Source organism: Acipenser ruthenus, chromosome 1, assembly GCF_902713425.1.
Source record: "Acipenser ruthenus chromosome 1, fAciRut3.2 maternal haplotype, whole genome shotgun sequence".
Lineage (NCBI taxonomy): Eukaryota > Metazoa > Chordata > Actinopteri > Acipenseriformes > Acipenseridae > Acipenser > Acipenser ruthenus.
Genome location: NC_081189.1, coordinates 13,592,542 through 13,606,886, shown reverse-complemented (window position 1 = coordinate 13,606,886; position 14,345 = coordinate 13,592,542). Strand labels below are relative to the sequence as shown.

At 36.9% G+C, this 14,345-nt stretch overlaps 1 protein-coding gene across 8 annotated transcripts in view; it reads right to left on the bottom strand.

Moving 5' to 3' along the window:
* The window catches only part of LOC117404047 (electrogenic sodium bicarbonate cotransporter 1-like), a 97,639-nt gene that overhangs the window by 46,837 nt on the left and 36,457 nt on the right, over nt 1–14,345 (bottom strand). For 3 of the 8 annotated variants that reach the window (XM_059005219.1, XM_059005290.1, XM_059005348.1), the window contains exons 5-8: nt 11,998–12,158; nt 8,994–9,173; nt 6,350–6,445; nt 5,159–5,235 (exon numbers count right to left, since the gene is read on the bottom strand). In XM_059005219.1, the coding sequence (XP_058861202.1) occupies nt 5,159–5,235; nt 6,350–6,445; nt 8,994–9,173; nt 11,998–12,158 (514 nt within the window). Of the gene's footprint in view, nt 1–5,158; nt 5,236–6,349; nt 6,446–8,984; nt 9,174–11,997; nt 12,159–14,345 lie in introns of all 8 variants that reach the window. The other 5 variants (XM_059005472.1, XM_059005600.1, XM_059005653.1 and 2 more) reach the window with 3 other exon arrangements.

Genomic DNA, 14,345 nt, shown 5'->3' with positions numbered 1-14,345 from the left:
ATTTAAATTGTTTGAGAATATACTTTAGACATACCAAAACTAATATATTGCAAAGTATATAAAATAATAAATGTGTTTAAAACCTGTTGATAAGATTTGTTTTCTCAAACATATTACAGTCTAGACTTCGGGAAGCGCAGTAGCTTTCAAATAAATAATGGTTTGCAACAAAAGTCCAACTCATTCCCACTGTGCATAGCAGTTAAAAAATTAGGTTTTAACGAGGTGTTGAAACATGAAAGGGGAATGGCTATCGGATATTCAAAATCAAACAAAGGAATGATTCATTACCTTTATCGGTTATCACTGTTTTAATCTAGCTCATAAGACAGTTTTACAACTTCAATGTTGCAGTCGTCAGATATTTAATGAAAAAGTAAGCCCTTGGACTGTCTTGGGATTTTTAATGTAAACCCTTTCAAGTGTGGGAATGTGGCAGCGTGCCCGCCCCTGTGTGTATTTTATGTTTATATCTTGCATGTGGTGTGTTAATGTTGGTGTATAGGTATTGGTGCATGGGATATAATGGGGCTATGTGGAGCACGAGTGATTTAAAATGTATATTTGTATTTAGACACGAGGATGGCACAATCACGTCACATGCAGATTAAAATGTGTATGAGTATGGAAGCACGGGGAGCACAATCTTTATTATTCTGATTTTAATTCTCCTCTCTCTCTCTCCTGTTTCTTCTCCCTGAACACCCAACCCAGAGTGAGTGAAACACTGCCTCCTTTATGCAGCTGTACCAAGACTCGATTTCTAATCAATCATTCAATTGGAATCTCGATACAGCTGCAGGAGAACTAATTGTGCTCCCCGCGCTTCCATACTATACCCATTTTAATCTGCATGTGGAGTGATTGTGCCAACCAACAGGAAGTTGGTTATAGCGGAAAACACACAAAACACAATCACTACTGTATTTCAAAACAGTAAAAGTATGTTTTACAAAAATTCCTATGCCTAATCACTTACTACTTTTCTATTTCTAAGTTTTTGTTGTTGTTAAAATGATGCACATGAGTAGACAGAACAGTATGCAAGAATATCCTTATCAAAAAGCTGTGTTGATAGTCAATGGCCCTGTACAGTCCTACCCATTTAAATGAAAGAAAGCACAGGACTAAGAAACTTGAGGCTAGTGGTGATAAATTAATTAACCTATAACATGGAAATAAGTGTTGCCTTAATACGTCTCATATCAGATCATTCCAGTAGTATGGGCCTGACCTCAGTTCAAATGTATTTAGAGTTTTTATCAGTCTGGAACATTTTCTGAATGTTTTAGTATTCTGTGAATTTGACATGGCATGCAGTACAAATAAGTGGGAGAGTCTGGTATCACAGATCCTTTTCATTAGCTACAGGAGTTGCATATTTGGCCTCAGCTGATAAAGAGCTATTTACCAAATAAACACAGCTAAGGAAGCTTATATGTGTACAGCTCAAAGAAATATTGTAAACTTGAATACAAAGAGATATACAGCAACCATTTATTAATGTCACCCCTTTGTGCCAAGAGTGCTTTTTTTTCTCTTACTTTATAGATATGTGGATAGGTATATAAGTGAATGCCCATAGAGAAAGCCTCCATATGCTTAAACAAGCAAATTGAAACTCAAATAATGGGAGATGTGTTTAACAAATCATCAATAACATTTCTTATAACAACCGTTTAATGTATGAAAATGATTTGAGCAACATTTCTCTCAAGTCTGTTAACTACTTAACCAATTGGTATGTGTGTGGTCTAAATGTTATGTTGGCGAGCACTGCAACAGTATCAATTACATAAGCCTTGCCGTGAATAACTGCAGTTATTCATTGCTGGTTGTTTACAATATTGTCAATTTATCTCTACTTAATCTGAAAACAGAATTTGGCTTTCATGTTGTTTTTTTTTTTACATTCTCAATTGTGAACAAACAGGAAAGCCCCATCACAGTCTAAGCATAGCTGCAGGCACATAAGCTTGGCCCTCCTTGTCGTAGGATTTGCTACAGATCAGTAATAGGTTTAGAGGTATTACATGTATGTAAAGGCTATTTTGAAACCCTTATGGGGGTGCTGCATCTTAAGTGTCCACTCTATAGTGCTGTAGTTTAAAGAGGAAATTGGGACTAGTGTCCTGGAAATAGTACCAGCTTGTGCTTTTGATTCTTAGTTCACGGAGGGACAGCTCCTTGTCACAGAGTGACAGAGGGAGTGCTTGAAGGGATTTAGAATAACCTCATATAACCACAAATAATTGGTCACTTTTGTACAGACATGGAGAAGTAACAAAACACATTGCACAAAATAAATCCAGTTTAAAGAGCTATTCGTCTCGTGTTCAAAACAAGACACTGCGGTTTGTTTAACGTCCACCATCGTCTATTAAATGACAGGTTCAAAGCACCAATAGCTTAAATTTTGATCCTGTCATGTTGGTCCGTGCAGTAAAAGGTTTACTCAGCAACTCACTTTATTTATCATTCATCCATACAAAACAGCTGGCGGTAGTGTGCGAATAGTAGCAACTGTATTTAAAGGATGAAACAAATCCTAAAGCTAAGCTAGAAGACAGACCAAAACATGCTGTCCTATAATTATTACTGATGACACATTTGGATTGGGATTTTTACATATTACTGGTAATCACAAGTTACAGGTGGCAGAGGTCACACTGGCTTCCCAATGTCTAGCTCTTATCTAATTTTCAATATGTGAAAGACGTAATAGAAAACTGGTTATTGTTACATTTTCTAAGTACCGTATTCCTTCGAATTTGAGAAGCACTTTTTAAACCATTTTTTCTCTTCTAATAAATAGTCTGCATCTTAAATTTGAGTATAGTGATATGTGTATTAAAATTGCTAACAAAAGATGTGAATACCAAGTACACAAACAGCAACGCGACCAGCTGCCGAGAAAAGACTAACAAAGACGTCACTGCCCGATCTCAAATCATCCATGACATACAGGCAGCCATTTTCTAAGAAGCGTCATTAGCGTTTCATATTAGGCTCTGTTCTAACAAACAGTACGAACTTGGACAGATCGGAAATGCTGATCAGACCCCCATATTTTTTGGCATGCCAAGTAATACCACAGTTCACAAAAAGGGAGAAAAACAGGTGTGAGTGATTATGACTGCTAATGAGAAGCACAACATAACTGTAATGCTCTGTGTGACAGCAGACTGTTCTATCTTTGTATATGCAGCTTTATTTGATGTTTTATTTTTTCCTCATATTGAGGGTGGGATATATGGGCCACGTCTTAAATTCAAGGGCGTCTTAAATTTGAAGGAATACAGTGCTTCATAGAAAACATAACAAAATGGTGATTATATTAAATACTTCATGAGAAAAAGCAACTTGCCTAATCTGTGCATTTCAAACTGAAACACCTACAATGTATAAACAAGGTCAATTACTTATAAAGATACATGCAGCAAAACAAAATTAATCAGTAACCAAACTGGTACCTTGATTTCTGATTGCTATGCTTACTTTAACCTGCTTACAAGGCTCAATTATCTAAGCACAAAGTTCAAAACACAAGAGAAAGATAATTAAATCATAAAGCTCTCAATTGTCTATGAGCCAAAACTGATTATTAATTAATATCACATACATTTTCTTTTAGAGGAATCCCTGAGAAACATGGAAATCACTGTTGTGGACATAAAAGTGGTGCAGGTTCTAAGATATGGCCTAATCTATATACCCGCCCCTCCATGTGACACAGCCAGCTTTAGAACAGACGTGAGGTCACGTATGGGGGTATAACTTTGGTTTATCTTGACATAACCATACATATTTGGTGTAAGTCACATTCACTGATATGTGTGAGTCTTTCAGTAGAATTTAGCACCTAGTTGCCTCATGATAGCTCTACTTTGTTGTTTTCAAACAATTAATAAAATGAGTAAATAGATTATGATCTCCAACAGAGAAGCTGTTTTATGGAAAACAACATGGAGGCCATGTTAGGTCACAGTTCAAAGTGCTGTTAGATTTTGCTCACAGAGAATCCATAACACTGAAAATATGAAGTTGCCAGCTTATATGTTTAGTACAGGAGTGATAAGTAAACACATTAGAATGGTGATTTTGTCAGTGTTAACATATGACAAAATGTTTACTCATGATTATCATGGTAACGATGCTCTTGTCAGCATGACACTATATCAGGAATTATTTGTTGGGTCATTATCTATAAGTATGCCAAATATGCTTCTAGGAAAAATTGCACAAATCCCCTTATATATTGAACTTAGACACTTCACTCCACTCTGTAGGTATTCCTATCTACAAAGGGGACACAGGGACAAATCCAAAATGTGTCAGAAAAATGATCTTTGAGTCTTTCTACCTCCTAAACCATGTTTGAAAACAACAAAAATAGAGTTATTGTAAGACAATTCGGTGCTAAATTCAGAATGAAGACCTTTTAACCTGTGGTGAGTACACAGATCAATGACTTAGATTGTGACTTACACCATAGAAATGGTCTATCCATGTGAAGAAAAATGACACTAAATATGTATGGTTATGTCAAGAGAAACCAGTTATAGCCCCATATGTGACCTCACATCCTCTAAAGCTGGTTATTTCACATGAAGGGGCGGGTATATAAATTCGGCAATATCTCAGAACCTGCACCACTTTAGTCTACAACAGAGATGTTCATGTTTCTCAGGGATTCCTCTAACAGAAAATATAAGTTGAATAAATCAATACTAGACTGAAATGGCTTCCAGACTATAAGATAATATTTTAAAAAGTAATACTAAGATAAAAACAAGACAGGAGTCCAGACATTGTCTGTAATTTCAATTACCTTGTTGATAAAGGAAATGGACAAATAAGCCAGACTCACAATGTTAATGTCATGTATTTTAGATATACATATAAAAAGTGATCTTTAAAATCCAGTTCATAATCCTTCATAACCTGCCTAAAACTATCGATGAAAAAAAAAGTGTTACCTAGTCTGGGACGAAGTGTACAGCCTTCCATTTAAGACTTATAAGGCAGCATTCCTGTGAAAAGGAAACACTGCTTTCACGCTACTTTTCAGCTTCAGTGATCTGAAGCAGAAAGCAATACAGAGGCTGCATAAGGCTTTATACCCCTCAAAACATGCTGTTCCATTGATTTAACGTACCTGGTCTTTTTCTGGTTTATCGGAAATGTCATTCATGCTACTGGATGTCAGGTTTCGATGAGTAGTTGTTGGGCTACCTATAAAAATCAATGCCGTGTACAAGTTAGGCCTAATTAGTCATCATAATTTCATCTTTTATGTAGTGAAAGCTTAAAGACAGCAACTAAGCTTATACTAGATGCAGAGTGTAGAATACAGAGACAGACAGAGGGTGTATTTAGAGGGTTCTTGTTTGGTTCTTACATATGAAGTTATGATAAGTTAGCGAAATTTAAAGACCTTACTTGCCACAGCTGGTGAGAATGAATCTCTAAAATCTCTCATTCAAATCGTTTATACACTTTAAATGTGAACTGCTCTTCAATCACATTTCTGCCGACCTGTACCATAAAATAGACAGGATGGGAAAAACTATTCACGTTTAAACTGTACATTTGATCAAATTATTATACCTTTTTACTTTTGAGTTTCCAAATATAAAAAAACCTCAAAAGTTAGTTAGAGGCAGGTAAGTGGACATTTTTTCCAAAGCCTCATACTGTAGGTCTAATTAAGCATAGAACCCATAAACAAGACCATGAAGAACAGAATAGTAGAGAGCTGCACACCCAATATACCATCTGTCTAAAAACATCCTTTCTACACTAGCATTTTTACATACAAGTCATACTGTCTTTGTTTACAATATGGGATAATGACTCAAATGTCAGTTTGATGCAGCCACTGAAAAATAACCTGCCTGTAGGAACGATGACATTTTTTTCTTTATTTTAGTTTTGAAAAAAACAGGGTCAGCTTTATATGGAGATAAAAATACAGGAAAACTGAATGTTTTCTCCAGTTTAGCTATGTGAATTTGCCACATTAGATAGAGGCAAAGTTAGCTTATTATGTCTCTGTGGCATCTACTGTACACTGGCCATGCAAAATTAAAGGCCTGCACCTTTAAAATTATAGAATGTATTTGAATCTTTATAGTTAATATTAAAAAGTAATAGTTTTGGGCATACAGACAAACACAAAATCTATCTTGCACATTGCTGCCCAATTATTAGCCTTTTTCAATGCAAGATCTGAAGGTATTTTAACTATCTATACTAAATCCTCAACCCAATCTAATTATTTTAGATAGCGTTATATTATCTTGTTATCCAGTGCTACGATGCCGTTTCTAATGTCCTTTCAACTTACTAAGCCATCCCATGCTCGGGCTCTTCCAGGCTTGAAGGTCCTCGTCCGAGGTGCGGATTGTTAAGCAAGGCATAGGGTTTTCAAGCTGACTACGTGCTTTAGCGCCACAAGCAGAATGGAGATCGGGCAAGAGCAGCAAGACAGTAAAATGAAAAGGGAAAAGAGAAAGAGTGTGACAGAGCCAAAAGAGAAAGAGTGTGACAGAGCCAAACGCCAAAGGAAAAGCAGCAGAGGTTACAGAAAGCAGATCAAAATCTCACTTCATGTTAAAATGTAGATCAAATACATTTCAGGTTTATGGTGCAGGAGTAAATACCTCTTTGACTTGCTGTTATAGGCAGGGGAGGCGGGGACTACAAATAACATTTCCATAGAAGTCCGGTGTGTGAGAAGTGTTATTAAAAGGCTTGTAATGTACCATGCTATTTTAGCTTCAAATAAGAGTCTAGTTCTGTTCTATTTTCCTCCATAGGAAAAACTTGGTTTAGAAACAAAGATTGGAGTCACGTGCATATTTATTGGTGGGCTGTCGTAGCATGAAATAATATGATGAAATCTGATGAAATGTTTTAAACCTGTAGTTTGATTATTTCCAGGGGGAAACTGGGATACAGTGCAGGCACCCCTATGTTTATACTTCAGTGCATCTATTCACAGCTTGTAACTCCTTTCCACAAGTTCCTGTGGGTATCAGGACTACTGCATTAGCGATATCTGCATTTTGACTGGGCCAGTAAAGTCTATATCCTCAGTACCACTTACTTGAATTTGCACTGGCATTTGTTAGAATACATTATTCAACATACCATGAATGTAGGTCATGGTGATCAACTCTTTCACAGTACAGACACTAGCGTGTGGTTTGCATCGTTTAGCAGGGTGTATAATACGTACGTTGCAGACACATCTTCATTAACTGTAAGGCAACAGTAATAAAGTACTAGCAGACCTCACTGTGTTATGGTTTGTGCTACTTAATTATAAGTCTAACCTCATCTGGGCCAAAAGTTTAAGCCTTTCTTCCACAATGACCCATTTTCCTGATTTAACTGAACTCTCTATGTTGGAAGTGCTAACTGTGGGTTTGTACATAACACCAGAAGAGTAAAAAATAACATTGTTTATGTCAGGGATGTTTCAATAGCTTTGCACTTACAGCAACATATCTGATTACAGCACAGGACTGTGGTGGAATGTATCAGGTTCAAATCCTCACTAAGGATTATATAAAATAAGGGAAGTCTAAGGCAGTTAGGTATTCTATTTGTGTCCCACGGTTATGCAAAACAAGTACCTCAGCATGCGCACACTTGAAGGACTTGATGCTGGATTACGAACTTTGCCAACAACGTAATTTTAACATTGTTTCAAAACCATTTAATGAAATTAAAAAAATCATGAAACTAAAATAGCAGCTTTTTTAAAATACTGGACTCCTGGCAAGGTGGCAAGTTAATTTGATGGAATTATTCATAAATACTTTAACAGCAGAGTTTTCATATTTAAATAGCCTACTTTGAAGTGAAGTTGAACTATATTCCCATGTTTTAATGGCAGCTAAGATTAGCCAGCATGTAAGAGATGTATGTCCTCATCAGCACCATCCACCCATATAACCCACAGAATCAGACCTCAGTGAAAAGTATAAGAAAGTGGGGAAAACTTTATATTAACTGGTCAACAATTACCAAGTAATGACCACCTGTAAAAAGATAAAATCAATATGGTTTTGATGCCAAAATCAATGTACAACCCGTGTACGACTATTACAGAATTGGTGTGCAAGATGCAATAAGGAATGTACATGTTTGTGAGTTAATTTTGTGAGTTAATTTTGGATAAAGGAAAACAATCTGGTGTGCAATTGCTTTAAGCCTTACGTTTAAAAGGGGAACTCCATTAAGACAGGATGATGCCCGTGCTCTCTGAGTGGAGTTGCTGCAGCTCAGTGCAGCCACAGAACAAAAGGAAGAGATCTTTCTTGTTTATGCATTTTCCTCTGAGAGCTCCCCTCAGCATGCCGTGTCGTGAATGCTGTATTCATGACTGATAAAATGGATAAGAACTCTATTGCACACCCTTTCCTGTTGGGACTATGTGCAGTAAGGTGTGTACACAAAACCAGATTACCAGATTATGATCCCGAATAAAATAAATGCTCCCTAAAATAAACTTCATGTTGAGGATATGGCTGTTGGGACTTTTGATTTCAAACCCACATGAAGGTGCTTTAAAGCATGGCAGCGGTAACTATAAAGGGGTTCATAAGCTTAGTCTGTATTGCTGTCATATTTCTTCTATGTGGCTAGGGTTTGACAGCAGCATAATATACACTGCTATACTGTAAGCATTTGTAATTGAGCACTTGTATTACTATAGACAGAAGGGTTATAGAGTTAGGGGAAAAAGCTGGGATTGTCTAATGTGCTCTTATATTTTTGTGCAAAACTATCTGGGAGCAAAGCTTGCTGAACATGATACATGTAGTACTTTACCACTTTCATTAACTAACAAAAGTGTTGCCAAAAGTCTGAAGGACCTCAAGGCACATTTGGAGATCCCGCCTTGAGAAAAAGAAAAAAAGTGATCATACTTCGCTTGGGAAAAAAAAAGAAAGACTGCACCAAACTGGCACCTGCATTACCATTATCCGGGTTGGTAAACAGCCTACTTGCACTGGAGACAGTCTTGCCAATGTCAGCCAGTGAGCGCAGGTTGGATTTCTTGGTCTGGTGGCGATGCTTCCGCAGCAAGGTGTACATCACTTTGTCCTTGAGCTCTGCTTTCAGCTGCCCGTTCTCAATCTGGCTGTCAGTGATCATCTCTGCAAAAAAAAAAACAGTTCATAGGAACAATTGTTGTTGCTGTTATGCATACTGAATGACAATAATAAATGTCTTGATGCTGTTTATTGTAAGGGTTTCATGTATTAGAGGTGTGCAGTAAATGCACATTTGGAATTTAAATCCTTTTAAATGTAGCATTTTTAAGTGTTTATACACCAAATTTACACATTCATCTTCACTAGACAGTGTTTTTCAACTGCATGACAACTGCTTAGTTTCAATATATTACAATATACAATAGGTAAATCCCAGTTATGTATGTGTATTTTACAATTCCTTAGTAATTACAATTACTACACTGGATCGTTTATCACGAGGAGAGACTGTGCCGTTTTTGTGCACCATAACCCAATAGATTTTCATTCAGGGACTTTAAATACAACTTTCAATATATACTGAAATAAAAGTCATGCTTTTTACAGTAGACTTATAGTCCTGAAAATCACTGCAAAACAAATGTTTAAATACTGGCAATTGCACAAGAGCAAATGGTCAAATACACAGTTAAAAATACCTAGGCTGATCTCTGTTTCAGACTCTGGTATTCAGTCCAGTCTGAAATGCCTGTTAGATACTTAGCAACAAGTAATTGTGACAAGAAACTATAATGTAGCAGTGCTATTCACATATGTTCCAGAATTATGGCTGCAACTCAGGTATATCCTACACAGGGATACTAACACCACAAATAGTCTTTTGCAGTCGGTTTAAGTTAGCAAAATGCCCTCAAAGCACTCAAGTTCACAGCTTGATGAACACTTATGTGAAATACTTCTGATCTACAAAGTATCATAGAAAGAGACAGAGAGAGCAAACAGGGAAGGACAGAAATATACATACGTTTCCTAATGATTACCTTTACCCATAACCTTGAATTATTTCTGAAATAAAATTACAGGGTGATGCAGTTATTTGGACAACAGTGCGAAAAATGAAATGAAGTAATACAGCAAAATGGTGAGCAGTGTGTGTATATATATATGTGTGTGTGTCTGTATATATATATATATATATACAGACACACACACACACACGTCCTTTTCAGGTTTAAATGCTATTCAATAGTTTGTATTCATAACTTCCACATATTAAATACTGCATTCTGTTAAGGCTATGCAATACCCATTTAGAAATGATTCATGGATTACAATAGAATAAACGTGTGATCTTGTAACAATGGAGGCTTTAGTTAAAGTGTATAATTAAGCACAACAGAAATACATAATGGCATATCCATTTAAAGATGTTCTGTGACTGCTCACTGAGATGTGGCTTTAACAAAAGTGAGTCGTCTACTATTTTTGAAGATAAAAGATCTGATGCAGCAGTACAGCAGCACATCCCTGAGGTGATCTCTGCATTTCTCCAACATTAATGGACAATCGTGTATTTTATGACTGGTGTGCGGATGATGTTTTCTTTAAAAGTTAGGTGCCCATATTCAAGGAAACTATGTCACATTATAAAGCTAATATGAAGTTTGGACCCTTTGCGGTCCTATGTCAGACCAGGTCCGACATTACAATTTTCCCTTTGCGGTCCGATGTCGGACCGCAAAGGGAAATGGCCGAGTGAGACCGATAGAAGCCAAAAAAAAAGGGGGCAAATCTGAGCAATACACATAGCCCCGGCACCACAGAGATAACATGGGCATAAACAAGCAAGATAGCTGCTTCAGCATCCAGCGCTCAAAGAATATCACAGACATTTGCAGAGCTTTTTGAGATGTTATAGTAATAAAATAATGACTTGGATTGCATTAATGAGGAGTTTGGTGATAAAACGAGTGATCAGGAGGTGATATATTAGTATGCATGACTATGAAGAGGTATGTGAAAAATACAGCGAACAAGGGGTGGGGCAGGGCCGGGCTGGAAATTCAGTATTGAGTGTCCTGATGATATGCAGTGCCTTTTAAACCTGTTTTACTGTGAAAAAAAATACTTTTAAACAGCGAGTGTGAAAATAAATTGGACCTGATGCTCCTGAGAGGCGCTGAATAAATGGACCGCTAAGGGTTAATAAGGGTCCATTCATAACCAATAACGCAGTGCATATGAATGCATTTGTGTGCTGCAATGCAGTATCTACAATGTCATAATCTGTCTTATTAAATATATTTTTCATACATTTGTTTGTATTCCAGGGTTTATATACAGTATACATTTTCTTTACTTATCAATCATTTTATCAGAAATGATATGCCCCAGAATTCACACGGCTGACACTTCATTGACATACTGCTGAAGAAATGTTTGTAGATTTTAATGCTGGTTGGTCCGAGATATAGTGTGGCACACCGCAGGCTCATAAAGCAGTAAGCTATGGCTAAAAATTAAAAACGGAATCTTTATGATCAGGCCGCATTGTTTTTACAGGGGATCAATGATTACTTTAGACAGAGATTGAGCTCTAAGCATATTTAATTCAAGAGATTTATTTCTTAGCAGACGCCCTTATCCAGGGCGACTTACAATTGTTACAAGATATCACATTATTTTTACATACAATTACCCATTTATACAGTTGGGTTTTTACTGGAGCAATCTAGGTAAAGTACCTTGCTTAAGGGTACAGCAGCAGTGTCCCCCCCACCTGGGATTGAACCCACGGCCCTCCGGTCAAGAACCCAAAGCCCTAACCACTACTCCACACTGCTGCCCAGTTTGTATTCCAGATTGCTTCCTGACATGACACTACATAACTGTGGAGAGTATTTGTTACCTTTTAGATTTTTTTTTTTTTTTTTTTTTGTAAGGTTCAGATCCGCCAGAGGACTACATTGTTGAATGTCTAACTTACCCACAACCTGAGGAAGTGTAGCAGCTTCCAAATCCAACATTATGGTCCCTTTCTCTATACAGGTCCGCAGCTCAAACAGACTGTGTAAGGTCAACGTGGCGACATGAGGCTTACTCCACCTTTCACCTCCCTCTTCAACCTTCTCTTCAAACTTGATCCATCTGTGTTAGGAACACAAACAAGAGATCACAAGGCTGCAGGGATCTATTTCCTTCTGGGTTAAACTTTGTTTCTCAAAGTTGTGAAACAAGGTCAAGTTTAAGTACATTAAGATATCTGAAGTTTGTTCCGGTAAAATCTCTGATATCACATCATTAGTATATTGTGAATATTATTTCATCTTTCGCCATTATGTCATCTTTCATTTCCGCAAATCAAAGCACATAGTTGTCAGGTAGTAAACCACTTAACTGAACATCATTCATCCAGACTGGAGGAGCATCCAACATTTCCACCAGAATCCACTCCCCTTTATCCGCCTATTGTACAAACTTTCACCAAGAAAGCATGAACAGTGCCAATGTAAATTCAGGCTCCCCTTATTCAGCGGGGGTTCCCATGAACTTTATTTCCTTTAAAAGGGCATTTTAGGTGAAAAGGAAGACGGCATTCATTGAATTACATAAAAACGTTTTGATTTTTTTAAGAAGTCTCACACGTTTGTAGCTAACACTGGCCATGGGAATCTTTTTTTGTTTTGCTTTTTGTTTGTTTTTTCCCCCCTCAGAGCAACATGGATCTCTGTGGACAGGTAAACAACAGAAAGCTTTCAGTACTGTAATACTTCTGAATAACAGATTCATTAACTCGGATGCACTGCTGTCTTGTAGGATACACCATATTGAAATATTAACAATAATAAAAGGCAGTTAAATAATATTCAATCTAGTTATAAAAGATTGTAAGAATGCATGCAAAAAAAAGGATTCAAAAAGTTATTTTTCACGTAACACTTAAAATTAAATCTCTACAGTGCTGAATTTGAACAGGAGTAAAACAATTCATTTTTTTATTTGAAAATAAATCATTTATGAGGTAGCTCATCTTAAGAAAAACTATTTCAAATTAATTTTGAAATTGTATACTTTAAAACTATCCATGAAAGTAATTATAATTAAATGGGGGAAACGTGTGCCTTACATTGATGTGTTACAGTTCAAACACAAGTCAACGTTGTTTCCAGCACGCTACAGGGTCCTTATTTATGAGATTTTCCCTTGTTTGATACACATTTTGATAACGAAGAGCAACTGCAAACCACCACTGGAGACTCCACCTCTAACTCGCTGCTCATTTTAATAAAATAGATAGTCTTTAATCTTTGACTTTGTGATCCTGGTTTGGAGGGCAAGATAATTGTCTTGATCGTGACTATACTGTATATGTGGCATATTGAATGCACACTTCACAAATGCATGCAAATACAGATCACTTAGCATAAAAACACAAACAGAAGACTGTAGGCGCTGTTGTTATTCAAATCTTAGTTCAGTTCCGTAACATAGTGATGTAGCCTAACCATACTTGACATGTTGAACACTGCTAGGGTTAAATCAATAGTAAGGTATCCACCAGTTTCAGATCTAGACAGTTGGGCTGTTGATTATTATGCCCCAGAGATCTCATTAAAGTTCAGAGTCACCAATATCATAACAACATCTCTATTAATGGCATTGATTAGTGCATATAACACTCCCAGAGCTGTGAAGATTACACTAATAACAGATCAGGTAGAACTGGACAAAAGCCAACATTTCTACAGAATTATCCCAATACCAATAGCATGGTTACTTACAAGTGTATCTGTGAATTAATTCCTAATTTTCCCAAAGCCAGGACATTTACCAAGACACTGTTTGTTTACTCAACCGAATATTCTGCTGAATGAACAGTTTCATAACTGCTAAGCACAGTGTTTTTTTTAGACGGTATTATATTTTACCTGCAGTGGAGTGTTGTATAATGTGTGTTAGTATAAGGATTTTGTTTAGGTCATGCTTCAGCCCGGAACAGTAAATATTTGAGGTATGCTTCACACATACTTCCAAAATAAACTGTTCATGTCCCATCCATGTGTTCTGGTTGGCAGTGGTGATACTACATTATATCGGCCAGCCCCTGCTAACGCTGTGTGCCTGTAGGTAGTCAACTAAATATCAGCGGGAATATATAACGGTTTGGGTTGCCTGGTGGTACTACAGTGAAGTCTACTTACAAATGAATAGTCTAGGATTGTGAATCAATCTAGGATATTAAATCAATTAAAAGCACTTGCATTGCTTTACACATAATCCTTTCTAGATAATGAACGGCTTTCACTTTTTTTCCTGCACAGCAACACAGAACAG